General features: G+C 56.2%; 2 protein-coding genes across 2 annotated transcripts; one reads left to right on the forward strand and one right to left on the reverse strand.

Annotated features, from left to right (window-relative positions):
* Positions 1-168: 168 nt before the first annotated feature.
* TSPAN10 (tetraspanin 10) lies at positions 169-1,744 on the reverse strand (the record flags this gene model as incomplete). Its single annotated transcript, XM_082294206.1, has 3 exons — positions 169-475; positions 766-1,364; positions 1,682-1,744. 3 exons carry the CDS (start codon positions 1,742-1,744, stop codon positions 169-171), a joined length of 969 nt encoding a protein of 322 aa, XP_082150332.1.
* Positions 1,745-2,172: 428 nt separating this feature from the next.
* On the forward strand, positions 2,173-27,936 carry NPLOC4 (NPL4 homolog, ubiquitin recognition factor). The gene is made up of 17 exons (XM_082293980.1): positions 2,173-2,328; positions 3,298-3,378; positions 5,663-5,775; positions 6,446-6,625; positions 9,053-9,101; positions 10,029-10,123; positions 10,750-10,873; positions 11,413-11,592; positions 12,351-12,437; positions 13,914-13,985; positions 14,866-14,992; positions 17,102-17,262; positions 23,379-23,450; positions 24,492-24,587; positions 25,266-25,382; positions 26,187-26,289; positions 26,636-27,936. Exons 1-17 carry the CDS (start codon positions 2,314-2,316, stop codon positions 26,791-26,793), a joined length of 1,830 nt encoding a protein of 609 aa, XP_082150106.1. The 5' UTR covers positions 2,173-2,313; the 3' UTR covers positions 26,794-27,936.
* Positions 27,937-27,984: the final 48 nt, after the last annotated feature.

Here is a 27,984-nt window from a genome sequence, read left to right on the forward strand (position 1 = left end):
CAGATGTCCCCAAATCCCCACCTCTCACTCCCACAATGTCCCTGCACACCCTCAGCAGCTGCACCGGTGGCAATGGTGACACGGGCAAGACACAGGCGGGTTCAGGATTTTGACAAGGTTTATTTGGGACCAGACCAGCCCCCTGCATATCCCAATCTCCCGGTGCCCTCACTCCCACACTCTCACAGCCGTGATATCCCTGAGCACCCTGAGTGCCATGAGTGCTCCCATGGCCTCCACCAGCACCAGGGTGGTGGCACCGGCGGCAATGGCCCCAGCCTGGCCCCGCAGCCACGAGCCCAGCGCGGCCCCGCAGCCCCCCAGGTGCACCACGGCCCCGGCCGCCGCCGCCGCCAGCCCCAGCACCCCGAACCCGCACTGGGCGTTGGGCACGGAGCCGTTCTCCAGCGGGTCCTGGCAGCAGGAGGCCGGGACGCCGCACGCCTGCGCCCCTGGGGCACTGCAGTTGAAGTACCTGCGGGATGGACACAGATGTGGGGTCATGCACATTTGGGGTGCGGGGATGGGGGCTCCCACTCCCCCCAGCCACGGAGCTGGACACCAACCATGGGTTCCAGCTCATTTCTCTCTTTTCTGGACCATCCCAGGGCTCACACCACCCCAAATGTGCATCCCCAGCACAGACCCCACAAGGAACAGGGGGCTCTTCAGCCCTATGGCGGGCATGAGGTCCCCCACCCAACAGAGTTTCCAGCCCCGTGGTGGGGATGGGGTTCCCCAGTACACCCCCCAACCCCGACTCACAGGTTGCTCTCCCAGTCGCGGTAGGACTCGAGGCCGCAGCACTGGAGGCTCCGCTGCACCTCATCCACCAGGAACTGCAGGTCGGGATCCTCCTGGTAGCGCAGGAGGCACAGGAGCAGGAGGTCCCGCAGCGCGTCCCGCAGCCACCGCCGCGCCAGCAGCAGCAGGAGCCCCCCCAGCAGCTCCAGCCCCCCGAAAGCCAGCACAGCACCCAGGAAGAAGCGCAGCAGGCAGGGGCTGGCACGGAAGGTGCCCAGGCAGCCGGCCAGGGACACAGCGCTGGCTGCCAGCCCCGCCAGCACAAACAGCAGCATGGGGTCCGAGCCCAGGGGCACCCCACGCTCCCCCCCGGGCAGGGGGTTCTTGGCCAGCAGCCCCCAGACCCCCACAGCAAGGATCAGCAGCCCCAGCAGGAGGAAGAGCAGGTTCCAGAGGAAGGCCAGGTAGCGCACGCAGTGGCTGAAGGGGCTCACTTTGGGGGGGCCGGGGTACCACGCCCCAGGGTCCTGCTCAGCCGTGAGCCTGGGCAGTGAGTGGCCATCGTCATCAGCATCATCGTCATCAAAGGAGGAGTAGGGCAGCTCCACCAGCCTGGAAGCCTGCACGGACAGAGGAGCCATCACAGCCCCCCAGAAATGTTCCACCAGCACACATACCTCGTCCCACAGCCAGACACTGTCACGGGCTCCTGGAGCCACCCTACAGCCTTTTGCTGAGCCCCTCTGCACAGGGAACCCCAACCCCACCCCTGCTCATCACGGGGGTCTGCAGGGGAGCACCCCAAAGGCCCTGACCCTATGGAGACCCCCAGGGATGCGGGATGCAGCATAGATACATGCTGATACCCAGGGGTCGGGGGCTGTGGGGTGCACGGGTAAGGGGTCCCGTGGGAGAGGAGTGGGGGTCCCGGCGTTACCTGGGGCAGCAGCCGGGTGCCCTCCCCGTGATGCTGGAACAGGCGGACTCTGCTCAGGGCCATCACCGCTACCTCGTACCCGAACCCCAGTCACACTCCCGTCATGTGAGGGGCTGCGGGCGGGCTTAAATGGGGCTGTGTGTGCCTCCCCACAGCTGGGCACGATCTCCCTACCCACCCACCCCCACAGCTGGCCCCGATCCCCCCCTGCTCCACAGCTGGCCCCGATCCCCCCCCTCCCCAACACCGCGGAGCCCCTCCGAGAGCACCGGGGGGGGGACGAGTGGTTGCGTGCGGAACTAAAGAGCGAGCGCGGCGGCCGGGAGGGACACTTATAGCTGTAGCACCGAGGCAGCATGGGGGACCACTGAGGCGGTAACACCGAGGCAGCGCGGGGGGACGACTGTTGGTGGCGCCAGGGTAGGAACCTTGGTGCGGCGGAACGCGGGCGCGAGGCGCGGGGCCGGGGGGCGGGCGCGAGGGCGGGCCGGTCCCGGGAGGCGGCGGGCCGGGCCGGGAGGAGCCGGGAAGGGCCGGGAAGGGCCGGGAAGGGCCGGGAGAAGCGGAGCGGGACGGGCCGCACCGGGCCGTGTCTGTGCCGCGCGGCGAGCCCCGGGCCCGCGGGCAGCGCCATGGCCGAGACGATTGTGAGTGCGGCCGGGGGAGGGGCGATGAGGCAGCAGATTCCTGTGGGGCCGGGACGGGGCACCGGGCCGGGGGGCCGGGGCCGGGGCCGGCGGTGTCCGGGCCGGGTAGGCTCCCGAGCGGCGCCGCGGGCGGGTCCCCCGTGGTTTTGCCCCCGGGGGTCGGGGCCGTGACCCCGCGGTGCCGCTGAGCCCCGGGCGGGGGGCTCGGGGCAGGGAGGAGAAGGGGCCGCTCGCTCCGGTGAGCGGCTCCCGGCCCCGTCCCGGCGGGCCTGTGCCCGGGAGGGAAGTTGGGAGAGTGGAAAGGGGCTCCTGCGGGGTGGCGGCGGCACACGGGCAGCTCCCCGTGTCCCCTCCCGTGTCCCCCTTCCCGCACACGCCGCCCCCTGCCCGTGTCCCCGTGTCACTCGGGAGCGGCCCCTTTAGAACAACTCGAGTCCCTCCGCTGCCCCTCAACACTCCGGGGACACCGATATTTACATTTCTGCCTTCCCTGCCTGTCCCCGGAGGATTCCCCTGGCCTTTCCCCCCAGAGCTGCCAGTTGTTGCCATCCAGGAGCTCAGGTTTCCCGGGAGCAGCTGGAGCCCCGTGTCTGTCCCTGCTCCCTCACTGCTGGGGCTCAGCCACGACCAGTGCAGTGCCCAGTAACACCAGTTGGGCCGGTGCCTGTGTGAATAACTCCCCCTTGGAAGCTCTGATCCACCCCCCTGAAGGTCTAATTCCATCTCAGAGGTCAGAGCTTTGGCCAAAGGTGTTTTCCTTGGAGCCAACTCCTGCCAAGAGCCAGGAGCATTGGAATGATTCCCCCCATGCTGGCAGACATCACCCAGTGCCACCCCAGAACTGCTCTCCTGGGTGTTTCCAGGCCCTGTGGAAGATGGAGACAGGAGGGAGGAGTGGGGGAAGGTGAGGCTGAGGGCTCAGGGTAGGCTCTGTCCCCCCTCCCCGACTCGGTGTTCCCTCATTCCCAGATTATCCGCGTGCAGTCGCCGGAGGGAGTGAAGAGAATCACGGCCACGAAGAGAGAAACTGTGGCAACGTTCCTCAAAAAGGTACCCAGGACCCACAGTGCCTTCCCATGGGATGGGGCAGGGCTCCCGTGGCTCTGTCCCGGGGGAGATCCGTGTTTAACCTCCCTGGCAGCAGCAAGGGACAGCATTCCGCGTGGAAAAACACGCTTTGATTGGGGTAGCTTGTGTTGTTCCAAAGGGAAAATAACAAATTTAAAGAAGAAACTCCCTCAGCTTCTCTGTTGGGGCTTCCTGGGGTGGCAGCTTCCCTGGGAAGGGCCCTTTCTGGGTTTCTCCCAAAGAAGCGGCAGCAGGGAAGCAGAAGGAGCTATGGGATGGTCAAACTCCTGCTCCAGGCGGGATCCAGGCCTGGCTCAGCTGTTGGATTTGGGCTTGAATTATTGTTTGGATGTGCTGTGTGTGCCCCTGGTTTTCCAGGATGGGTTTGGAGAGAGCGGGGGAGGGACTGAGTGAGATCTCAGGAGCCCCTGGGATGAGGGGAACACGCCGGGTGAGAGCTCTCAGCTGCCGTGGTGCAGCTGCTCTGTGTTCATTAGGAGTGAGCAGTTCTCCATTTGTTCCCCTCCTGGAGTTCCTCTGGAAGCCTCGGCCTGGGGGTTCTGTGCTCCATGACGTGTGTTCCCGAAGGGCCAGGCAGGTTCCCTGGCCCTGTGAGAGGGGAGGGAATGGCAGCAGGTGCAGAGCTTCCCTTTGTGAGTCACTGGCTTTGGCTGGAGCTGTGGCACAGCATTCCCTGACAGCATTCCCACCTGGCCAGGAAAAATCCTGTTGTTTTTCAGGGCTGGCTCAGGGACACTCCCTGCAGCCTCTGAGCAGCCTCAGCCAAGGGAAGAGGAGCTTCCAGGATCTCTGGAGCCTGTGCAGAACGAGCTGCTGCTTTCCAGGGCTCAGGTTACCCCAGGGAACAATTGGGCTGGAAAACACTTCCTGCCAGGACAGAAGCACCTGGAATTGCCTGTTGATCTGGGGAAGGCTCTGTCCTCTGGCTGAGCTGGAGCAAAGACGTGTTTGGGTTTATTTCCTGCTGCAGGGTTTGCTTGGAAGAGAAAAGTGGCAAATTTTCCCACCTGAGGTCTGTGTTTTATCTAAATCCAGGTCTCTCCTACCTGTGCTGTGGATTTTAACGCTGGAATGCTCACCCAGGGGCTGGGTTTGGTGTTTAGGGGGACAGCTGTAATTAGAGAGGTACCAGATTGCTGCTTCCATCCTAGGAATTAACCTGGATCTGCTCCAGAAGTGTTCAAGGAATAAGGGGCTGGAGAATCTTCCCCGTCTCCTGTGGCACATCCCGGGGAAAAGCAGCAGAAAAAGTCACTCTGGGTGTGCTCAGGGTAGAGTCGAGTCAGGAATTAGCTCAAAGCTGCTGTTAATGTGTTGTGGGATTTGTCTGCCCCCAAAAATGGAATTCTGTGGCCTGAGGAGCAGGAGCTGATCCCTGTGAAAGGGTCCCATTCACGGGGATCGCTCAGTGCTGCAAATCACAGCTGAGCTGACGGGAAAAAACTGCTTTTCATGGCTTTGCTCATGTGACAGCTCTTGGTGGCTCATCAGATTTGTCCTGTGGGCAGGATCCTGTCCCCGACTCCGACCAAAGCCACGGGGATTGCTTTTATTAATAAAGGCCTTTCACTTCAGAATTTAGGGCAGAACCTGTCAAATAAACAAACTTTAAACACCACTTTTAAACTGATGAAGTTCTCGAGTGGCCAAATGTGCAAATTATTTTTGCTGGGAAGAGGTGTTGGAGTGATTCCAAGTAAATCAGACTTGATCTGAGCTGGGAAAACCTGCCTGGGGACTGAGGGGTGAATTCCATGGGAGAGAGGAGAAAACAGGGGAAAACCAGACAGAACAGCAGGAAGGGGTTGAGTGAAGCAGCTGGGAGGTGGAGGTGGAGCTGAGGGCAAAAGATCTGCACAGGTGAAGGTGTGGATTGTGGAATTCTGGTCCACACAGGAGGATGGAGTGAGGATCTGCTTGGTGCTCCTGGTGGTGTGTGCTTGTGCAGCGGGAGCAAGAAAACTGGGATAATGGAGAAGTTTCCCCCTCCGGTCACACAGGGCTTGCCTGGCTGTAGCTGAAACTCTGCATTTGTGTTGTGTGAGGCAGAGACAGTTCTGGTTAAGTTGTTTGAGCTCCTGTTTTAATCCATTGCTTGTTTTTCCAGGTGTTTCCATCTCCGTTATCCTGAGCTCAGGAACGGGGGTGAATTGAGCTGGATTGCTGCAGGAGAAGTTCCCCGGGATTGGCTCGGAGCCCCTTTCGTGAGGCACCTCACAGCTTGTTGCTGCTCCCTGTGTTTCAGGTGGCGAAGGAGTTTGGCTTCAGGAATAATGGCTTCTCCGTCTACACCAACCGCAACAGGACCGGCGAGATCACGGCGGCGCAGAACAAGTCCCTCAACCTGCTCAAGATCAAGTGAGTCCTCACAGGGAGGGGGGCTCTGCTCCCAGCTTCCAGAGTGGGAAGAATCACATCCCAGGAGTCCCCAGCTTGCAGTGTCCTTCCTGGGACTGGGGAGGGGGGGCCTCGGTGGCTGTGCTGCAGTGGGGGGGTCACAGTGACACAGGAGAGCTGGTGGCTGTTCCTTGGGTCACTCCTTGGGGCGTGTCTGCTGTGGGGAGGCTTCATCCTGGATTTCCCTCCCTAATCCCTGCTTTCCACCTCTTTGTCCCAGCTTTCCCTGCCTTATCCCCCCACTTCCCCTCCTGGATCCCTGTTTCCACCCTTTCATCCCTGCCTTCCCTCCCACATCCCTTCTTTCCCTCCCTCCCTCACCTGCCTTTCCCTACCTCTTTTCTCCCACATCCTTGTTTTCACTCCTTCATCCCAACTCCCTCCTCCATATTTTTCCCTCAGTTTTGTCTCCTGGTGGAAGGATTTGCATTTATTGCAAATAAAAGCAGGAAGAGGTGGCTCACAGAGCAGCTTCCAGCTGCCACCTGTGTTGGTCTGGGTTAGAATTTGTGCCACATTCCACACTCTTCCATGGTCCAGGAGGTTGGCTGCCTGCTGGAAAGCACCTCCAGCTTCCTGGGTGTTGTCTCCCACACTTCCCACTACCTGTGTGCTGTTTCCCACCCTGCAGGCATGGAGATATGCTGTTCCTGTATCCCTCCAGCCCGGCTGGCTCCTCCTCAGAGACCATGGACACGTCTGTCTCCCAAAATTCCCGGCCTGGGGGTGCCCCCCAGGTGGTGGAAGATGAGATTGACCAGTACCTGATCAAGCAGGATGGGAAGATTTACCGGAACCGAGACCAGCAGCTGTAAGTGGGGGTGGGTTGTGTTCCTGCCCGCGGATCCGGGGCTCACCGGAGCCTGGAATGCCGTGGCTCAGCCCAGCAGTCAGGAAATTACTGTGGGAACTGCCCTTGGCTCCATCCTGAGTGCCCTGGAGACATCCACAGGGGAAAACAGCCCCTGCCATTGTCCTGGGAGGTTCAGTGGGGCCCTGGTGAGCCCAGGGAGGAAGCAGATGCCCAAATCCCAGGGTTTTTGGCAGGAAGGACTCACTCAGGGCAGCCATTGTGCTGATGGAGGAGGCCCTGGCGCTCGTGCTCCTGGGTTTTGTGCTCCTAAACACATGGAATTCTCTAGATTACAATAAACACTATGCATTCTTCCTGGGCAGGGTTAGATGGGATATTGGGAAGGAATTCTTCCCTGTGAGGGTGGGCAGGCCCTGGCACAGGGTGCCCAGAGAAGCTGTGGCTGCCCCTGGATCCCTGGCAGTGTCCAAGGCCAAGCTGGACATTGGGGCTTGGAGCAACCTGGGACAGTGGAAGGTGTCCCTGCCCATGGCAGGGGTGGGATGGGATGAGCTTTAAGGCCCCTCCCAACCCAAACCATTCCAGGATTTGTTGTCCCAAGCAGGAGCACGTTGTGCCTTCAGATCCAGCCACTCCTCCTAAAGGAAAACACGGAAATGAAGGGAAGGAGTGAAAGTATCCAATGGCAGAGGTTTGGAAGTGGGACTTGGGTTTCTGCCTGCTCACTTTCTGGCTTCCCTTCATCACGTGCCTGTCTGACCTCTCCATGAAACCAGGGAGTCCCTTTTGCTCACAAAAATGCACCAAAGTCCAACTTCCCAAAGCTCTTCCATGCAAGAGGCTTAGGGAAACAAAGCAGCTCCTCTTTGTGTAAAAATAACACAACAATGAGTGAAATCCACCCAAAATCTACCCTGGTGCTGCTAAAACATCCTCTGCTGGGAGGGGCTTTTATTGCTCAGTGTTAATGGCCCAGCTGGGCCCTAGCCTGATGTCTGCATTGGTTGTAGCCTTGGGGCTGGAACCCTCTGGAATAAGACTCCCAAAAAGGTTGGAGGGAAAATTTTAAAGGCAGGAATTCCTGCTAAAAACAGAATGATTTGTCCTTCCCTGTGGGGTTGTCCTCCACGTGGTTTATCTTCAGTGCTGCAGCAATGAGGAAGTTTGTGGAAAATCCTCCCTGACCTTCCCAGCTGACCGTAAATGATGGGATGTCACATCACTGGAGCAATAAGGGCAAACCCACCACTCTGTGGCACAGACATTGCCTTGAACTTGCCCACATTTTTCAGAGGGATCAATGAAGCTGTTCTAGCAGGGAGCTGAGGCCCAGGGGAGGGTGTTGAGGATAAAAGGAGCTGTCTGGGCTGGTTCCTGGCTTTGGGATTGTGGATCAATCTCCAGTGAAGGATGCTGAGTGCTTTAGCAGCATTTAACTCTCCTTTCTGTACATTATCTGCCACAAAACGTCCTTAAAAGCACTCCTGCAACTGGATCCCATCCATTGTTTCCACAGCCCAACCTTCCTGCTCCTCTCCTGGGCCCTTGCTTTGGAAACCAGCACTGACCTGGTGCTGGGGGATGTTTTATTGTTGGTTTAGGGGTTTTTTTAAAGCAATCACCACAAGAGGAGATGCTTTCCCCTCTGTAACTCTACCCAGCAGGACTTTATCTGCTTGATAAACACACACTTCCCTGGCTGTTCCTGCCAGTGCCTGATAAAGGATGAACATTTTGGGTGGCTTTTTGTTAAAATCACCCCGCCACGTAGGCTGAAAATTCTTTGAATTTGAAGGGATTGAATTCTTCGATCTTGGAGGGCTGTAAAACCTGATCTGACTTGGATTCCAGTGGCTTTTGGGACAGCTGAGCCCCTTCCCAGGGACACTGGGAGGGTTTGATCCTGGCTGGGACTCTCAGATTGAACCTCAAGCTGTTGCCATTTCTTTATGTGAAATTACCTTGGGGTGACCAAAATAATTGAAGTCCAATTCAACAGGAGCTGAAGTGATAGGACAAGAGGGAATGGGTTCAAACTGAAAGTGGGGGAGTTCAGGTTGGATTTATGGAAGAAATCCTTCCCTGTGAGGGTGGGCAGGCCCTGGCACAGGGTGCCCAGAGAAGCTGTGGCTGCCCCTGGATCCCTGGCAGTGCCCAAGGCCAGGCTGGACATTGGGGCTTGGAGCAGCCTGGGACAGTGGGATGGGGTGGGCTTTAAGGACCCTTCCAACCCAAACCATTCCATGATCCCTCTCTAATATTGCCAGGGGGTGGAGAATTGCTCAGAGCTCGTGTAGCTCTTCCACACCAAACTTACTTCAAAAAACTTTTTCAGGCTGATTTCTCCATGATTAAATAAGGTCTATTCCTCCTGCAGTTTCCAGGTGAAATGAGATTTAACCCCAGTTCTCTCTCTCTGCCCAGGTGTCGCCACGGCCCCTTGGGCAAATGCGTGCACTGTGTCCCACTGGAGGTAAGAGCCCCAGGAAGGTGCTACAGACACACCCCAGTTCCTCCCAGTAGGAACACTTTTCCCAGGAATGCTGCCTGCTAAGAGGTGGCAGCTCCCGGCTGGAATCCTGCTGTGCACTGCCAGAACTGCTGGTTCTGGGATCACTAAAGCTCAAGGCCTTGGGGCCCCCAGGTTGATCCTGGTTAAGGCTGGTTTTCTGCAGTAATGAGTTGAACAGAAAGTGCTTCAAAAGTGCTCCATTTTCCCTGTGTCTTCACTTTTCCCTGGATTTTCTCATTTCGTTCCCTCTCTCCTGGATCTTCCAGTTTAACCACCTGGCACAGGGTACCCAGAGAAGCTGTGGCTGCCCCGTGCCTGGCAGTTCCCAAGGCCAGCTTGGACGGGGCTTGGAGCAGCCTGGGACAGTGGAAGGTGTCCCTGCCCATGGCAGGGGTGGAATGGGATGAGCTTTAAGGCCTCTCCCAACTATTCCATGATTATCCAGGTTGAAGCAGCTTTAGTGACTCCTCCAAACGTGCTGGGCTGTGTAATTTACAGCACAAAGCAGCAGCCCCCCCTCCAGAGGGAATCCTGGCTGCTCCAGGATGGCTGTTCCCCACTGCTGGAAGTGCTCTGGGAGTCCTTGGCCGTGCTGGAACAGCTGGGCCCGTTGTTTGTTGTCAGATACTGAAAGGAAAAAGCTTTTTGCCGTTGAGATTCTGATTTGTGGGGCCAATCTGTTCCCAGAGCAGGAGGCCACCGTAAAACTCCCCGTTGTAAAGCTCCACTGTTTGCATCCCAGTAGTAGCTGCCTTGAAAATGAGCCTGAATTTCCTTGATTGCTTCCACATTGGCGGGGTTGAGTGTGGAACATGCATTTGCCGAGGGATCCGGGTGTTATCAGACAGGTGTGTGACCTGGCTCTGCTCTGTGTGGTGTTTTTGGCAGCCCTTCGATGAGGATTATTTGAACCATCTGGAGCCTCCTGTGAAGCACATGTCATTCCATGCCTACATCAGGAAGCTGACCGGAGGGGCAGACAAGTAAGGAAATCTCTGGGTTTAAGGGAATCTGGTTGGAGCTTTGGGTTTTTTTTAACACAAATGAAAGTACAGACAGATCTCAGGGTTGGACACGAGGATTGAGTGGCAAATGGAGGAGAAAAGTTAAGTCTTTTTGGTTTATGTCCCCATTTTGTTTCTGTTTTTCCTTTTCCAGTGGCCATATAATTCCTTCCAGGAAATATTCCTGATGGGGGGAAAGGCCAGATGGAAGGAAAGAGGTTCCCTAATTACACCAAGCTCCAAGCCTGGTTCTCAGACTTGGTGGACATAAGTTACACAGAGGTGTAATCTTCTCCCTGCTATTCCTAAATACCATTGAGACTTTTAAAATCTCTTTGGGAGGTGCAACTCAGGTCCGTGAGACTTCCATTTGAAGGGAATTTCCCTTTCCAGGAAGCCTTGTGCACATGAAAGGATGATTTGCCTTGGTGCTACAATCTCTTACTTCCTGCATGCTCCATAAATTATTGCTCCAAAAACATTTACTGTGGTAACAGCAGCCTTCTCTTCCCCTCTTCCTTCTCTTCTCCCCCTTCTCATCCTTCTTCCTCTTCTTCTCCCACCTTCCTCTTTCTCTTCTTCCTTTCTCTTCCCCCCTCTCCCAGGGGGAAGTTTGTAGCCCTGGAGAACATCAGCTGTAAGATCAAGTCGGGGTGTGAGGGTCACCCTCCCTGGCCCGAGGGGATCTGCACCAAGTGCCAGCCCAGCGCCATCACCCTCAACCGACAGGTGAGAGGAGCTCGGTGACCTGCCAGGGGACCTGGCTTTTAGTTTGGGAAAGGTGAAAAAAGCCAACCAGGAGCACAAAGCCTCTGGGTGTCAGGGAAATTCTGTCCAGGTCTTCAGGCCTTGCAAAATGGGCTCCAAAATGTCCTGGGTCAGAATTTCCTCCCAGCGTGAGGACTGTGCTGGCAGCCCTGGTGGTGAATCCTGGTGATTAGTCCTACTGGTTTTCCTCACAGAATCTAAAAGGCCACTCGGGTTCTGCTTGTTTCCTCCTAAATTTCAGTGTCCTTTTACCTGCAGAGGCTCTTGGGGCAAAGGTGCCAGTAAAGCCCCCGAGGTGCTGGGGGGGCTGAGCACATCCCACACTCCAGCCTGAGCAGGGAGCAGTGCCGAGGGGTGGGAGCTGAGCAGGGGAAGAGGGAGGGAGCCCCCAGCCTCCCCCATCCCTGCTGTGCAGGATCCAGCTCCGGAGGGTGGTGTGTGTCCTGGGAAGGGACCGGAGCCAGCAGAGGACGGCCTGACGCTTGAACTTTGTCAAACAGAAATACAGGCATGTTGACAACATCATGTTTGAGAACCACACAATTGCAGATCGCTTCCTAGACTTCTGGAGGAAGACAGGGAACCAACATCTGGGATATCTGTATGGCCGGTACACGGAGCACAAAGACATCCCGCTGGGAATCCGGGCGGAGGTGGCGGCCATCTATGAACCCCCCCAGGTGAGACCCCAGGCCCTCAGGGGCCGCTCAGTATTGGGGAGCACACAAACACCTTTTTAGGTTGGAAAACCTCACAGGGTATTTCCAGCTGCAGCTCCACAAGGAAAACTGTCCTGAGGGAAAGAGGATATGATTTATGTCCTGAACGTCACCATCCGTTGCTGCCCAGAAAGAATTTTAAACCTCAGTTCTGCTTTTTTGTTGTGTTTTACCCTCGGATGGTTTGAATCCGGGGTGACTCTAACAGCGGATTTTGCTTTTAATCTTCCCTCGATTCCTGGCTTTCCAGCAGATTCTGTGCTAGGAAAAAACAGTTGCAGCCCTTGCTTCAGTTCCTTACCAGCTCTCTGGGAAAAATTAAGCAGCTTAATTAGATGGAGTGAAGTCTAAATGATTTGAAGACAAAATGATGGAGCGGCTGAGGATGGGTTTGGCTGGAGCAGCCAGAATCCCCACTAGGTGGGGCACGGCACCACTCCTCAGCCGAGTGCTCCTCATGTATTTCCTTCCTCCTCATGGTTTCTGCACGGCTGCCAAGTGAAATCCAACGGATTGTCAGTGGAAAAGGAACAAATGGATCCTTGGGAGTGCGGTGTGAGAGCAGAGTGGCACAGGGAGGTCTCTGGGGTGACACCAGTCCATGGTGATGGCTGAGGGGAAGCCCAGACCTCTGCTCCCATCCCCTGCCTCACTGGCCACAGTGGCTGTACTGGCTTTTCCCCAGTTCTGTGTCACTAACCAGTGTCTCTTTGCTGCAGATCGGCACCCAGAACAGCCTGGAGATCCTGGAGGATCCCAAAGCCGAGGTTGTGGATGAGATTGCGGCAAAGCTCGGCCTCAGAAAGGTCAGGATGTGTCAGATCTTGTGTGTCTGTGTGGCAGGGAAGCGGTCAGCAATTCTCTCCAGCTCCATGGGGTTATCCAAGTCCCTTTAGATTACCTAAATCCTGCTAAAGTGTCAGCAGCTGTTACATTTTTAGGTCTAAAACCCAAATCCAGAGGGTTTTCCTGAGCACAGGCCCCTCACAGGGCTGTGTGACTGCAGTAGCAGGAGCAAAACAGCACAAACTCCATCTTCCCTTTCTTCCCCCTCCAACAGGAGCCATTCCTGGGAGCATCTCCGTGGCAAGTGCTAATTGTGCCCAGATGGAGCTGGAGTTGCCTCTGTGCTCTGTTTCCAGGAGCAGGGAATCCCCTTGGGTTGTGGTCCCCTCCTTGGTGCTGCAGGGAGTCAGTGGTGTGTGGGCTTAGGGGTGCGGGTCCCCCTCAGTTCCAGCCTTCCAGTGATCCCATCAGGATCCCCTGGTTTCCTGACAGCTCTCCAACTTGCACTGATGTTTTCCGGTTTGGGAGCAGTGGTGGTATGGTGAGAATGCCAGGAATGGGATGTACACAAACAAGATTTGACTTGCTGGAGAAAACTCGCCTGGGAGAAGGCTCAGTGCAGACTGTAAACATCTGGGGAGGGCTTTGTTCTCCCAGATAAGATCCCACCGCTCGCCAGAGGCTGGAGCAGAACTTCTCTGTGTGTTATTTATTTCCATGTTCTGCCATCAGATATTTTTAATCCATGGGACTTAACACATCACCGAGTGCTGGGTGCAGGGTTTGATCTGCCTGGGCTCCGGGGCAGCTGGGATCAGTTCTGCCTTGGAAAGGTTAATGCTGTAGGAGCTGGGATTGGCCCCTGGCCGGAGAGGGATCATCCCAAGGTGCGTGTCCATGTCACAGCTCTGTGGAAGGATTGATGCCAGGGCTTTGGACACATGTCACACAGGACTCGCTCCGAGGTGTGTCGGTACCACAGAAAGCAGGAATGTGCTCTCTGGGGTCGCTGCAGCCTCCAGTTTGGAATGGATCACGCTCCAGTGTGAGCTTTCCCTTAACCAGTGCGTGCGAGGTTCAAACTGGGATTGTGTGAGAGGTTCAGGCTGGGGCCACATGAGCTGCTCTGTCACCCACGGGCGCTGGATCCCGCTCCAAACGCTCCGTAGGAAATGCTGGGGGTGGGAGCGGGTGGTGGCACAGAGGCCTCCTTGCAGCCTCCAGATCTTTCCATGAAAAAATATTCCATAGTGAAACCTAATGCTGCAGGTGCCCTGGCTGGCCAGCTGGCATGCTGCTGCTCCTGGAAATGGGATTCCAAGGAGCCCAGCACAGCTGGGAGAGCCATTCCCTGCAGGCAGTGTGCACAGGGCGGAGAGGAGCCAAGAACATCGTGTCCTGTGAGCAGAAAATGTCTGAGCTCTTCTGGTTTCCTCTTTCCTTCTTTTTTTTGTCCTTTTTTTCCTTAAAGCAATGCTCTCCATCCCCCTGTGTAGGTCGGCTGGATATTTACTGACCTGGTCTCGGAAGACACGCGGAAAGGGACCGTTCGATACAGCAGGAACAAGGTGAGATCCAGGTGGGACCCAGTGAATTCCCAGTGAATTCCAGCTCCTGTGCCAGGCAGAGAGCTGAACCAGGGCTGCAGGTGACACTGGAATTCTTGGGAGATGGGGTTTTCCAGGCACTTCTGAAGGAAAACAAGCTGGAACCCTTGGAAATGTTAAGGATTGAAGTGTTTGGGGAGCAGGCAGAGCTGCTGGAGCCCCTCACGCCCCTGCTTTGAGGAAATGGTGCTCGTAGAATTGTGGGATAGTTTGAGTGGAAAGAGACCTTAAAGCCCATCTAGTGCCACCACGGGCAGGGACAGCTTCCACTGTCCCAGGCTGCTCCAAGCCCTGTCCAGCCTGGCCTTGGGCACTGCCAGGCATGAGGCAGCCACAGCTGCTCTGAGAGCCTGTGCCAGGGCCTCACCCTGCTCACAGGGAAGAATTTCTCCCCAATATGCCATCTATCCCTGCCCTTTTTAGGGTTAAGAAAACTTCAGGGAGCGGAGGGGGATGTGAGGGGACAAACCCAGTGAGCCAGAGTGACTCAGAGGATGTTCCCATGGGCTGGGCTTTGTGACACATACGTGGCTCAAACTTCGACCTCCTCAGCTTCCTGTCCTTGTAAACCCGGTGATATCCATATTTGGAAAGTGAAACTTGATTTTTCAAACAGAGAAAAGGTGTGTAGAGGTGGGTGGGACTCTGTGGGACAGTCCTGAGCCAGCCCAGGGCTGGGGAGCTGACAGGTCACATTCTTGTCCCAGGCTCTGCAGCAGCTTTCCACGAAAGCGTGTTTTCCTGGGGTGTTGGTCGTTTTCCTTGGCTGCAGCCCAGGGAAACAGGTCTGGGCTACGTCACCTTGTCCTTTCGCTGACTGGAGTCCATGCTCTCCCCTCAGGACACGTATTTCCTGAGTGCAGAGGAGTGCATCACAGCTGGCAACTTCCAGAACCAGCAGCCCAACATCTGTCGCCTCTCTCCAGATGGGCACTTTGGATCCAAGTTTGTCACAGTTGTGGCTACAGGTACTAACTGGCCTCAGCCCTCTGGGCTTCACCTGAATTACCTCTTGTTAGTAGAAGAATATGCCAAAAATCACAGGTCCTGCTCCCCATCTGTCCTATTTAACAAGGGTTTTACTCTATCACGCTAAAATACTTTCTCATTCGTTGTCTTATCCTCTCTACAATTATTCACTCATTATTTATTTGCCTGTTTTTCGCTCTACAGCTGTTTAAAGGGACTTATTTGAGGCTCAGCCCCACCTCTCAGACCCAGAAATCACTCTCTGCCTGCAGCCAGGGCAACAACTGTTGCTCACTTTTTGTCTCAAATCCTTAAGCTCCAAATTCTGTTGCCTGGAAGCAGCAGTGCAGAAGCACAACGCTCCAGATCCTCAGAGTTATTGATTAGTTCCTCGTTCAGGAGGGATCTTTACCTCCCTCATGTTGCTGTCAGGGAAACCTGTCAGGGAAAAAAGAAAAAATGTTTGGAAACATTTTTTTGGCTGAGTAAAACAGAAGCTCCTGCAAAGTGCTTATGGTTAAACCCTCTGGTCTGAGCCGTTTTCAGGGAGTCTCCAGAGGCACCGTGGATGGGCTGGGCTGGGAGGGGGGACACTGGCATGTGCTGGGAGGGCTGGAGTGCTCCCAGATCACTCTGTTCTTCTCCATGGGATGACACATGTCTTCATTTAAACCTTCCCTGGAGCAGAATCGCTGGTTCTGGCTCTGTTTAACACAATGAAAAAACCCTCATGACTTCCAAATAACATCCAGAGTGAAAAGTGAAAGTGGGATGGGACATTGCCTGCCCTGAGCCTGGCTTTGTAAGGGTTCCCAGGGCCTTTTTTCAGTGAAAAAGCTCTTTTTTTAGTTAACAGGCCCATGCCTGTACATTCCAGACTGCTAAACACATCCATCTCTCATTAAATATAGATCTGTATCTCTCTTTTTCTGTATATATATTTATTTAATTTTTTTTTAAACAAGGTGTTTTACTGAGCAAACACACTGTGTTCAGGCCTTCCCCCGTCCTGGTCTATGTTTAATTTCTCAGAGTGTTTGTTCTGGAGCAGTGAGTGATTGAGGTTACAGATCAAAGGGTAGAAAAGGAATATTTCCTCTTTGCTGTTCCAGCTAATTTCATTCTCCTCTGTTCAATCAGCCCAGCAGGTTCTATTTAAACACTTGAGTCCCTCTTTTTGTGCTGCAGAAATGTATTTGGATAGTTTGCCTCGACTTTGCCTTTAAATCCTCCACATGGATTAATTCCTATCCCCTCGTGAATTCCTAGCTTTGGAAGTAGTAACGTTTTCCTACCATCTGCCTCCCTCCTCTCTTTCCAGTTGTATTCCAGTGACACATGACCTGATGTTGCTTACATTATCCAAATGGAAGCGCCAAGCATGTGATCCTTCCATGAGCCAGGCTCTTAATTCCCACTTTCCATGTCAGGTTTCCAGCAAACCATCCAGTACAGGCTGAGAAAACACTGTTCAAGCCTGACATGACCAGGTGATCTGCAGCTCAGGGATCCTTGGGAGTGAAACAGGCCCACAGGAGCTACAGGCCTGGCTTTTGTTCGGAAAAGGAGGAGATACCTGCAGGGTAGTGGGAGGGTGATGCTGTCAGAGCCCCCAAAAGGGCAGCTGCTCCTCCTCCTTAGAGCTCCTGGCAGAGCATTCCTGATGTTCCCTGGGCTCTGTGTTCTTGGGATAGCTGTGGAAATGTGTGTGACTACAAAAATGTGGAGTTTAGAGGGAATTCTTGCCTAAAATTCTTCCCATGCAGCAGCACCAGCAGCTTCACCTCGGCGTTCATCACTGTTAGCCTTGTGGTTAATCATGGAGTCTTGGAATTGTTAAGGTTGGAAAAGAGCTCCAAAATCATCGAGTCCAACCTTAGTGCTGCTCTTCCAGTCGTTTCTCTTGGAGTTACACCAGGGAAATCACCCCTGTGCAGGATTTTCAGGAAGAATTTCTCCATGGGAAGGGTCGTGACGTGGAGTACCCACCCCTGGAGGTGTCCAAGGATGACACTGTGGGGATAGGCCACAGCTTGGACTTGTTGATCTTGGAGCTGTTTGCCAGCCTCAGTGATCCTGGGATCTTTAACCATCCTCTCCTCTTGCAGGTGGTCCCGACAACCAGGTGCACTTTGAGGGGTACCAGGTGTCGAACCAGTGCATGGCCCTGGTGCGGGACGAGTGCCTGCTGCCCTGCCGGGACGCGCCCGAGCTGGGCTACGCCAAGGAGTCCAGCAGCGAGCAGTATGTGCCTGATGTCTTCTACAAGGTGAGGCCTGAGGGCCTGGGCAGCTCCGGGATGTGCCCCTGGATCCAAGCTCTGACCCTGAGGAGCAGCAGGGAAAATGTGCATCCAGAGTGGGTCCAAAATACTCAATTTCATGGAGTCGTGGAATGGTTTGGGTTGGAAGGACCTTAAAGCTCATCCCATTCCACCCCCTGCCATGGGCAGGGACACCTTCCCCTACCCAGGTTGATCCAAGCCCCGCCCAGCCTGACCTTGGACACTTCCAGTGATGGGGCAGCCACTTCTCTGAGTAAACTGTGCCAGGGCCTCACCCTGCTCACAGGGAAGAATTCCTTCCCAATATCCCATCTAACCCTGCCCTCTGGCAGTGGGAAGCCATTCCCTCTTGTCCTGTCCCTCCATCCCTTGTCCAAAGTCTCTCTCCAGATTTCTTGGAGCCCCTTTAGGCACTGGAAGGGACTCTCAGGTCTCCCTGGAGCCTTCTCCAAGTAAATATCTCTGGGTGAATATCCCTCCTCTGGACTCGCTCCAGCACCTCCGTGTCCTTCCAGTGCTGAGGAGCCCAGAGCTGGAGGCAGCTCTGCAGGAGGGGTCTTGGAAGGACATGAGGTGTCACTGCTGTCCCTGCCTGCTGCACTTTGGGGTTGTTGGTGATGGATGGAATGTTATTCCCTTGCCAGTTGTTCCTGGAGCCCTTCAGCCCCTCCCATGCCTGCATGGCCGAGTTGGGAGCTCAGGATCAGACTCTCTGCGGATGCCGATAGCTCTGCTGCTCCAGCCCAGGGCTCCTGGTGCCCCATGAGCAGGGACAGAGGAGTTAATTAATGGCACTGCTCACTGGCTAATTAGCCATCCATCACCCCATTAGTTATCTCCTTCCTGTCCTGTCTGCTCCTGCTGCCTGTGGTAAAGCTGTCCCTTAAGGAGCACAGGATAAGGAAAGCTGCCTTCGCTTGGGAAGAGTGTAATGAGTGGATTGTGCTCCAGCAACGGGAATGGAGCTGTCAGGGTGTTCCTGCATGCCCTGAACCTGGGACTGGGACATGCTGGTTTCCACCCCTTAGTGCGAGACTGCTGGCTTGGCTTGACCCCACCTGGAAACAAGGAACAGCTCTGGGCTGAATCCAGTGCTGGGGAGGGAGAGCAGATGGAATCCTGCTCTCTCTGGGCAGGCAGCTTCCTCCTAGGAGCTGATAAGCCGGGGCCGATTACGATCCAGCAGAGCCGGGTGTGCAAAGGTTGGCCCCGAACGTGAGCAGGATGAGATCATCTCCTGGCATGCCCTGATGCTGCTCTGGAGCAGCCCGGGCTGTGCCACACTCGGGCAGCCTCGCAGGAGGTCCTGCAGGTCTGTGGCCCACATGTGGCCCACCCGGGGTGCTGGGAGCAGCAGGAAGCTGGTGGGTGTTCCAAGACGGGCTTCACTCCCATCCCTAATCTGAAGCAGGGAGATAAACAAAATGGGAACGGATGGCTCCAGCCTTCCATGGAAATTTCCATCAGCCACTGATTCACTGGATTGGGCTGCAGCTGATTTCATGTTTTAGAGCTTCTCTCCCTAATTGCCCTTTTCAGGGAGTGCATGAGGATGGCCCTGCCGGGTGGGATTCTCCCTCGGCCTTCAACGGGTTTGGCTCTAGGATCCCTCAATTATTTTTGAATGTTCTTAAATCTATGGAAAGCTTAGTCACTCCTGGCTTGGGAAACCTTTGGGGTCCCATTAAATGTGCAAGGCTTGAGGTCAGAGACACTACCTCATCCTGGGATGGCGACAACAGCCGTGTCCGAGCCCCGATGAACTCCAGGAAGAGCAGGAATCCAGCAGGATTCCAGCATGGAATCTTTGGGGTCCAGCACCTTGCTCTCTCTTTGTCCCCAGTCTGTGATGTGGGGAGATTGTGACTGGGGAGAAAGCTGCACTTTGGAGTAGTCGCTGTTTTCTCTGGGACTGCTCAGAGAAAAGTCCATGTGCATTCCCGTGCAATATCCAAGTATTCATCTGAAAAGCCCTTTAGGATGAAAGGAGCTCTACAAATTAATTCTAATTGAATGAGGACCAGGAGGCCAATGTTTGGGGAGTGTGGATGTATTTATAGAACAGCCAGATGTGAGGCAGGACCCGTGGAACTCGGATCTGTCCGAGGGCAGCGCAGTGGATTCACCTCCGGCTTGCGAATGGGAAAAGGGGCTGCTTTTCTTCCATGGAAATGGGAAAACTGATGGCACTGGCATTGTCCTGCGGTTTTCCTGAGCCTGCAGCTGTGTGATTTCTGTATTCCTTTACCATTCTCTTTATGTTGGCCCCTCGCCTGCTGCTCCGAGGAGCCACCCCCGTGGAGTAGGCTTTGGACTCGTGGCCATTGCTCTCCTGGCCCGGGAAGGGAGAGCTGTGCTCCAGTGGGGAACTTGAGGGGTTTGGGGACTGTGAGAACAAGTTCCTTTGCTCTGAGGGGCCTCCCCAGGTAAGATTCACCAGGAGAAAGAACAGATCCCTCCTGGGGTGTCTGGGAAGCATCAGGGCTCAGCACTGGTTCCAGCTGGAACGGGACACAACCGGCACGTGCTGCTTGGCCAGCTCAGCACATGGAGCTCAGGAAGGAGTCCATGACGTGGAGACACGACCCAGGTTGGGGTAAAGACCCTGTGAGTGAAGATGATGATGTTGCAATGGCCACTTCACCCAGTTTCTGAGCTGGATGAGGGTGAGCCCAGCTGAATAGTCCACACGAGCATTTTCCATCCTGCCTTCTGTCCTTGAGCAGCCTCCTCTGTCCATGCGGTTTTAGAAAACAGCTGGATTGATTTGGCTTTCACTGAGAATGTACCTTGGGTTGATATTCAACACTGGGCGGGGTGCAGCTGAGGGATCCCTCCCTGGGGCTGCTGCACCCTGTCCCTGCTGTCACCTCCTCGCAGTCCACTGGCCCAGGACCTCTTCAGTGCTGAACTGCTCCACCATTCACTTCATCTGCTGAGGGAAGAGATTCCTGACGTTTTACAGATGCTTTAAAACTCTTGGATAATTGGATTTGGGGGCTGGCTGGCTTTGTCTCTTATCACAGGTATTTGTGACAGCTCAGCGCAAACACGATGTCATCATTATCCTCGAAGTGAATTGTATTTTACAGCTGCCTTATCCCGCCAGAGTTTCTTTGGGATGGTTTAATGTCCCTCCAGAGGTTCTTTGGGATGGTTTAATGTCCCTCCAGAGTTTCTTTGGGATGGTGTAAGACAAAAGCCCTTTACAAGCGTTGTGCAAGAGCCCTTTGCCCTCAAGTCCCACACGAGCTCTGAGCTCTCGCTGCAGCTGAGCCGTGTCTGAGCCCTGGCCTGGCACCAGTGACACATGTCCCATCCCTCCCTGGGACAGCCCTGAGCCAGGGCCCTGCTTTCAGTAGATCCCAGCGGGACCTCTGAGCCAGGCTGTCCTACCATGGCATTGGAAATCCTCTTCCCAGGGGGAGCCAGGCTGCAGGGAGTGTTCACTGATGGGGAAGGACTTCCCTGGCTGCCCTCCCACTAGCTCATGAGCCGCCTTAGCCTTAAATGTCCCAGCTGCTCTGGGGAGGAGGATGCTGGATTAGCTCAGCAGGAGTCTCCTGGGAAGGGTTTCAACTCTCCCTGACCTGTCACTTGCTCTTGGAGAAGTCGCTTCGTTTCTGCGCCTCAGCCGCGCTCCCCGTGCGAGGGGCAGGACTGCCCGGGAAAGCGCCTGGAAGTCAGCAGAGGGAAGAGCAAAGATGGGATTTATTCACACATGGCAAGGACAGATGGCTGCCGAGCTCCGCCGTGCCTTCAGCAGAGGGAGCGGGTCGGGAATATCGGCGTGGGATGCGGGATGCTCACAGCATGGGATGGTGACAGCGTGGGATGGTGACAGCGTGGGATGATCACGGCTGTCCTGGGACACGGATCCGGAGCCTCCCTCCTGGCTGGCAGCTCCCCGGGCTCCTCACTTGGCTGCTCCCCTCACCCTCCATGGATAATCCTGAGGCCACCCAGGAGTCTTTCCATCCTGCCAAGGTGTCTGTGTTCCCATCCTTTTCCCTGTTCACCCTCATCCCAGTGCAGCTCCTGCCTCCAAACAGTGGCTGAAAGGCTCTAATCCCAGCCTTGATGCAATCTCCACTGGGATGATGCATTGTCCAGACCCTCCAGGCCTTGCTGCTGGATTTTTGTCCTGGAGCCAAATGCTTGTGGCTCCATTAACCCCTTCCTGGCCTCCCTTTGGAGCAGGTGCTACTGGGCTTTGGGGGTCTCAGGCTGCAGCAATAACAGGGCGCTGGGAGGGTCCTGGTGATGCCAAGCTCAGGATAAGGATCTTTATCCCAACAATCTCAATTTGATGTTCATTAAGGCCTTTAAAAAGTAATTAAATGATCCATGGTGGTGGGAGAGGAATGCTGGGGTTTGGGGGGGCTGTCCTTGCAGGATCAGGGCATGTCCTCGGCTCGGGGGAGAGAGGTTCCAGTCTGTGGAGGCCTCAGCAGCATGCCATGAAAAAGCAGGCATTTAACATGGAAATCCCCAGAGGGGGAGATTAAAGCCAACAGGTGCTGGAAAAATGTTTCTGCATATTAGAACTTAATTAGATTGGAAAATGAATTCCAGATGGGCTAATTATGCATGAGTTGTTGCAGGTCCCTTCATGCAGGGGCAGGATTGTGTTTGGGAAGCTGATTGGATCTGATTCCTGCCTCTTGTGGTATCACTGAGATCTAGAAGCAGGTTGGCTCTGGGGTCCTGTGATCTCCCAAAAAAGGCTCCATGGCTCCTCCTGCTCCTGTCGAGCCGGAGAGATCTGAGGCCACAACCTGTCATGTTCGAGGAGCAAAGATCCTAATCAGGATTGCCTTTCAAAGGAGCTTCAAAGACTGGAAGGGAGATTTTTTTTACAGAGGGAACAGTTCCTGGGGACAGGGGGGGCTTATGGAGGGGGTCGGGAAAGGGGGCTGTGCCTGGAGGGGAGCAGCATGCCGGAGCCTGCTGGGGCGAGGTCTGACTGGCAGAGGGATGGTGCTGGCTGCTGCTCCACATAGCTGTGCTGTGTAAACACCAGGGAGAGCGGGGGAGTGGTGCTGGAGTGGTGTTCTCCAGGAGAAAACATGGCTGGGAGAAAGGGGAGGGAGTCCTGGAGTCAGCCGTGGGCAGCGTGTCCCTGCATGGTGCTCCCCGGCTCAGCCCATGGAACGCTGCTCCCATCCCACGCGGGAAGAGTGGGACTCGCAGCCTTTGGGGGTGGCAGCTCCGGGTCCAGCTCCCGCCGCCGAGAGCCCATGGAACGTCCAGTACAACGTCCCTGACCGGGAATTGCGGGCGTGTGATTTATGTGGGGCTCCATGAATGATTTATACCACGTTAAGTGATGATTTAGGGAGAAAACACAGCCCCCTCGTACGGAATCCTTAATGAAAAGTGTCAGTTCTCCGGGATTTATTTCCGAATCGGTGTTTGAACCCGGCGTGTTTGCCATCAATCACGTCTAATTGTCAGGTTATGATTAATGAACATATGCCGGCCGTTTGTCTCCCTAATTAAACTTTATGTTCCCTTCGTCTGGCAAAGCAAAACAAGTTTACGCCGTGGGATGTGCTGGTTCCAAGGGTCTGGGTGTGAGAAAGTGCCCGGATTCCCAATTCCAAGATGAAGAGTTGGCTGAGGGTCTCCTGGATTTGCAGAAAGGCGGGTTTGCCTTGGCTGAGGAGGCAGAGGTGGCCTGTCCCTCTCTTTAGGATGGAGCTGCTTCCTAAATGGCATTTAAAATCATGGAATCCTAGGATATCTGGAGTTGGAAGGGACCCACAAGGATCATGGAGTAGAATCCCACCTTTACAGTCCCTGGATAATTCCAAGCCTCTCTCTAGTGGGAGACAATCCCAGGGTGGTTCATGACCCCCCACTCTCTTGGCTCACAAGGAAACAGAGATCCTGATCTCAGAGATGCTGGAATTACAGAGATCTCCAGCCCCAGGGAGCAGCAGGGAATTGGGCAGCCCTGAACCACCCATCCAGGTTCTTTTCCATACCCTCAGTGATCTGCCAGAGCTCAGGACTCTGCATGAGCATCTCCAGGGCAGGATCCTTTGGGCTTCATACCGCTTCCATGCTGAGGAATAATCCAACTCTTTTTCTTTCAGGATATAGACAAGTTTGGGAACGAGATCACCCAGCTGGCTCGCCCGCTCCCGGTCGAGTACCTCATCATAGACGTGAGTATTCCCTGCATATGTTTGCTTCCCACAGGAGATGGTCAGAGTGGAGCAAACTCCTAACCCACCTCTGAAATTCCCAGTGGAGGTGATTCCTGAGACAGATTATCCTCCTCTGCCTGCTGCTGCCAAGCATTCCTAGCAGGGAGGTGGCTGCCCTGCTCCCTGGGGTCAGTGTGGTGCCAGGGAACACATTTGTTTTCCGGGAGAGCACTGCCTGGTGCCTTATCACGGCTCTGAGCTGGCCCAGAGCCATGTGGCCAGGAAGCAGCAGCCCCACAGACCCATGTCCCGGGCACTGCCTAATGAGGAAACTTCAGAGCAGCAATTAGGGATCCATCTCCTTCAAGTGACTCAGCAGGTTGTCCAGAAATGCCTTTTCTTGGAGGAGGGAATTCACGTTCTGGCACGGCTTGGCCGTAGCAGAGCTGCTGCCAGGCACGGCACGGCTCAGCCCCAGGGCTGGGAAGCAAAGTTACGGCGTGGAAGGCAGGAAAGCAAATAATTGGGATGCCAGATGATATTGCTGGAGTTGGAGGTGGTGCCAACAGCCATTGGATCCACCTGGAGCAGCCTCTCTGGTCCAGCTGCCCCTGGCACAGGCAGTGCCAGAGCACGGCAATTCCTGCAGGAGTCAAGGCACGTGTTCCTGGGATACCTGGGATGTCACTGGGATGAAAACAGAGGGGTGGAATGTGCATTAGGACCCTCCCAGGACCTCCCTCCAGCAGCAGCTGCCTGGCAGAGGGCAGAGCTCTGCCAGGATCGCCATATCCCAGTGACCTGTGCAGAGAGGGATGCTCTCCATGGCGTCTGTCAGGACCAAACCCATCGTGTCCCTCCAGCTTCCTTAGAAAGGGAGCCAGGGGTGTGGTGATGGAATATCACTTGAAATTAAATTAAAACCCATCAGATCCCTGCAGAGTCCCTCACTGTTTGGCTGAGCTGGCATCAGAGCTGTGGCTGTTCTCAGCTATCTGGACTTGCTTCCCATATCCCACTGGTCTCTGATCATCCTTCCTTGGATTTTTTTTTTTTTAGATTACTACAACTTTCCCCAAGGATCCAGTCTACACTTTTTCTATTTCTCAAAATCCATTCCCCATCGAGAACCGCGATGTGCTGGGAGAAACTCAGGTGAGGGGCGATTCCTGATGAAGCCGGGTTCCACAGGGATGGGCTCTGCCTCCCTCGTGCTCACTGACATCTGCAGAGGGACAGCTGTGCCCTCAAGTCACCCCTTCCCAGTTCAGCTTGCCAAGGTCCTTCCTGCACGGAGCACTGTCTGCATGCCAATGCCGACTGCCGGCCGGTGCCGAGCTCCCGCCGGATCCGTGATGGGATCAGGGCTCCCTGTGCCTGCCAGGCAGCTCCAGCCCCATGCTGACACCACAAACCTGCTGAGACTGGGGTCTGTTCCTGCTCCCAGAGTGCTGCCTTCTCTTCCGGGATGGAATCTTTAAGCACAGAAAGCTGTTCCTGCAAGAAGCCAGGGCAGAGGATGGGGAGGAAGGGGCTGCTCTGCCCTCTACTCCCTCTTTTCTGTACGAACAAGGCTGGAGTTGCCTGGCTCCCCCTCAGTACCTCTTGGATCTGAAATCGGCTCTGTGGGTGCTGGGGTTGGTCAAGGGGAGCTGCTGTGGGTCCAGAGGTGTTTTTTCCTGGAAGTTGTTAGCTGGGATTCAGTCAGGCAGGCGGGGGTCTGGTTTTAGAAATGTCCCTGCACATTGCAGACAATAGCCAGAGGGGCAGGAATATCTGTCGGTGGATCCAAATAGGAATTGACTTCCCTTCATTACTGTCCCCTCTCTCCAGGACTTCCACAGTTTGGCCACGTACCTGTCCCAAAATACTTCCTCCATTTTCCTAGACATCATTTCCGATTTTCATCTGCTCCTCTTCCTGGTCACAAACGAGGTCATGCCTCTGCGGGTACGTAACGGGGCAGGGAGGGTCCTGTCCCCACACCATCCCCCCCATCCCAGGGCCCTCAGCCCCTCAGGGGTCCTTCAAGTGGGTGGAGGTGACCATTTCTGCCATCCCATGTCCCTGGGCAGGGCCTTGTGCTGGCTCTTCCTGGCCAAGCTTTTGGGAGAAGGTTTAAAGAGTTTTAAAACCTTTTTCAAGCTCTAAGCACAAAGCCCCTGAGCTGCTGGGAGCACTGAGGGGGGTGGTTGTCCACATGATCCCAGAGGCAACTTGGCTGCAGCTCCCAGAGCTGGAAATGTTTTAAAAATTATCTCAGAATCAGGAATTTGGTGGGAACAGTAAGGAGATCAGAGCCCCCAGAACTCAAGGCCAGCAAGGTCCTGGCTCTGCAGCTCTGCTGCTGCCCTTGGCCGGGCACCGGGGCCTGGCGGCTGCCCCGGCACCACCGGAGCTTCCCAGGGAGCCCCAGCTGGGCCGTGTTTGCCAGAGGCTGCGCATGTGTGAGGCAGCCGGGATGACCGTGGGCAGCTGGAGATCGGGATGCGGGCAGGGATGGGGGCTGGAGTGCTCCAGCATGGAGGGTTTGCACCTCTGGGAGTTGGGATTGGCCCACAGTGGTAGGGAATACCTCCTGGAAGCAGAGGAAGGGAAGCTTTCGGGTGTTGGGGTCTGTCTGAATGCTGGGGGAGCAGAGGGATAAACTGGGGCACCCCAAGGATGTCGGGCATGGGGGAACAGCTCAGACTCAGAGTCCTGCCTTGCACTGGAGGGGGTCCCCAGTGCTCATTTCCCACCTGTGACTTCCAGGACAGCATCAGCTTGTTGCTGGAAGCCGTGAGGACCAAAAATGAGGAGCTTGCACAGACCTGGAAAAAATCGGAGCAGTGGGCGACCATCGAGCAGCTCTGCAGTAAGAGGGGGGTCCCTGGGGCAGGGCGTCCCTCAGGGAAGGGGTCCCTTGTCCCTTGGCAGAGCTGTCTGGGGGTTGTGTGGAGCTGCTCCCAAGCTGTCACAGGGGCTTCTGGAGGCTCGTGGGGAGGAAGCTATTCCTTGGTCATGGGATCCTGGAATGGTTTGGGTTAGAAGGGATCTTAAAGCTTATCCCACCCCCTGCCATCTTCCCACTGGATCAGGTTGCTCCAAGCCCCATCCAGCCTGGCCTGGAGCACTTCCAGGGATGGGGCAGGGCTGATGGGGGGGCTGCAGGGTGGGATGTGCAGCGGGATCCCAGCACTGCCCCGGGCTCTCTCCCGCAGGCACGGTGGGGGTCCCGCTTCCGGGACTGCAGGAATACGGCGCCATGGGGGGCTCATCGCACGCCGTGGCCGCGGCCATGTGGCCCTGCCAGCACTGCACCTTCATGAACCAGCCGGGCACGGACCACTGCGAGATGTGCAGCCTGCCCCGTTCCTAGCCCCGCTCCTGCCCGGAGCGGCCGGCGCGGCGCCTGTCCCTGCCCTCTCCTCCCTTCAGCTTCCAGCCCGGGCTGCGGAGCTGGGCACAGGGGGCTCCAGCCCCCCAGTTACTCCTCGCTCCCTTTTGGGGGCTCCCAGCCCGGACAACCAACGCTTTCCTCAGCCCGTGCCTGGGCTGGCCCCCCACCACCCTCAGCTGCTGCCAGCCTGCCCTGGGGGAGTTGGGGGGCTTAGGGGGCTGCCTGTGCCCGCTTCCTACCCAAGGGGAGAGGGAGGCTTTGGCATCTCCCTGCCCACAGCTTTGCTCTCATTCCCTGCCTGCCTGAGTGCCTGGATCCCGACAGCTCCGGCACTGACCGGCCCGGCGACACGAGCAGGTGGCTGTGACGTTCCCGGAGCAGGACAGGCACCCCTGGACACCCAGCATGGGGTGGGCACGTGCCAGTTCGTGGCTTGGTACTGCTTGGTGAGCTTTGGCACCCCGTGGGGGCTGCGGGAGGGGTGTCCCGTCCGGGTGCCGTGTCCCCCCGCTGCACACAGTTAGGCTCCCAGGGAAGGGGTGCGGGGCAGCCACGTAACTCGGGCACCCACCTCACCTCCATCGTGCCCTGGGAGCCAGTTGGTGCCTTCCCACGTCCCTCCGGAGCGTGTCCTGGCCGGAGCTGAGGCTCAGGGGTCTTGCCCCCCAGCCTCCCTTCAGTCCCCCGCTGGGGCTGCCCTGGGCACCGCTGGGCAGGGGAGAGGCAGGCGGATGCTGGAGGGGCTCAGCCCTCCTCTCACAGGGCCTCTGACCCCCAGGCCCATCCTGGAGCTCCCCAGCCCTGGCTCTGCGGGCTCTGGTTCAATCTCGGGGGCACCGGTTCCAGCACTGCCCTGTGTCCCCTCATGGGAGGGGTCCAGAGGCCCTGTCCTGCTCCAGGACAGCACTGCCCAGACCCTAGTGGGGCAGGGACCCCCAGCCCCCTGCCCCTTGCTGGGGCTTTCCAAAGGCTTCATCCCAAGGCCCGGCTCTGGGCTGCGGTTGCTTTTCCCCTGGGTGTGCTGGGGTTTGGGGGTGCAGCGCTGGGAGCGCCCAGGCCGGGCTGGGGTGACCCAGGCGTGGGGGCTGCAAGTAATGTGGAATAAAAGCACCTCAAACCAGAGCCTGCTGCACTCTGTCACCTGGCCCGGCATGCTCCGCGTTCCCAAGG

Source organism: Coloeus monedula (assembly GCF_965178545.1).
Source record: "Coloeus monedula genome assembly, chromosome: 19".
Taxonomy (NCBI): Eukaryota; Metazoa; Chordata; class Aves; order Passeriformes; family Corvidae; genus Coloeus; species Coloeus monedula.

What these genes read in the sequence shown, in the direction of transcription:
- NPLOC4 (XM_082293980.1), top strand. An exon ending in TGCCTGATGTCTTCTACAAG is followed by an intron (nt 17,263 to 23,378) that starts GTGAGGCCTGAG and finishes TTTTTCTTTCAG; the next exon opens with GATATAGACAAGTTTGGGAA. An exon ending in ACGAGGTCATGCCTCTGCGG is followed by an intron (nt 25,383 to 26,186) that starts GTACGTAACGGG and finishes TGTGACTTCCAG; the next exon opens with GACAGCATCAGCTTGTTGCT.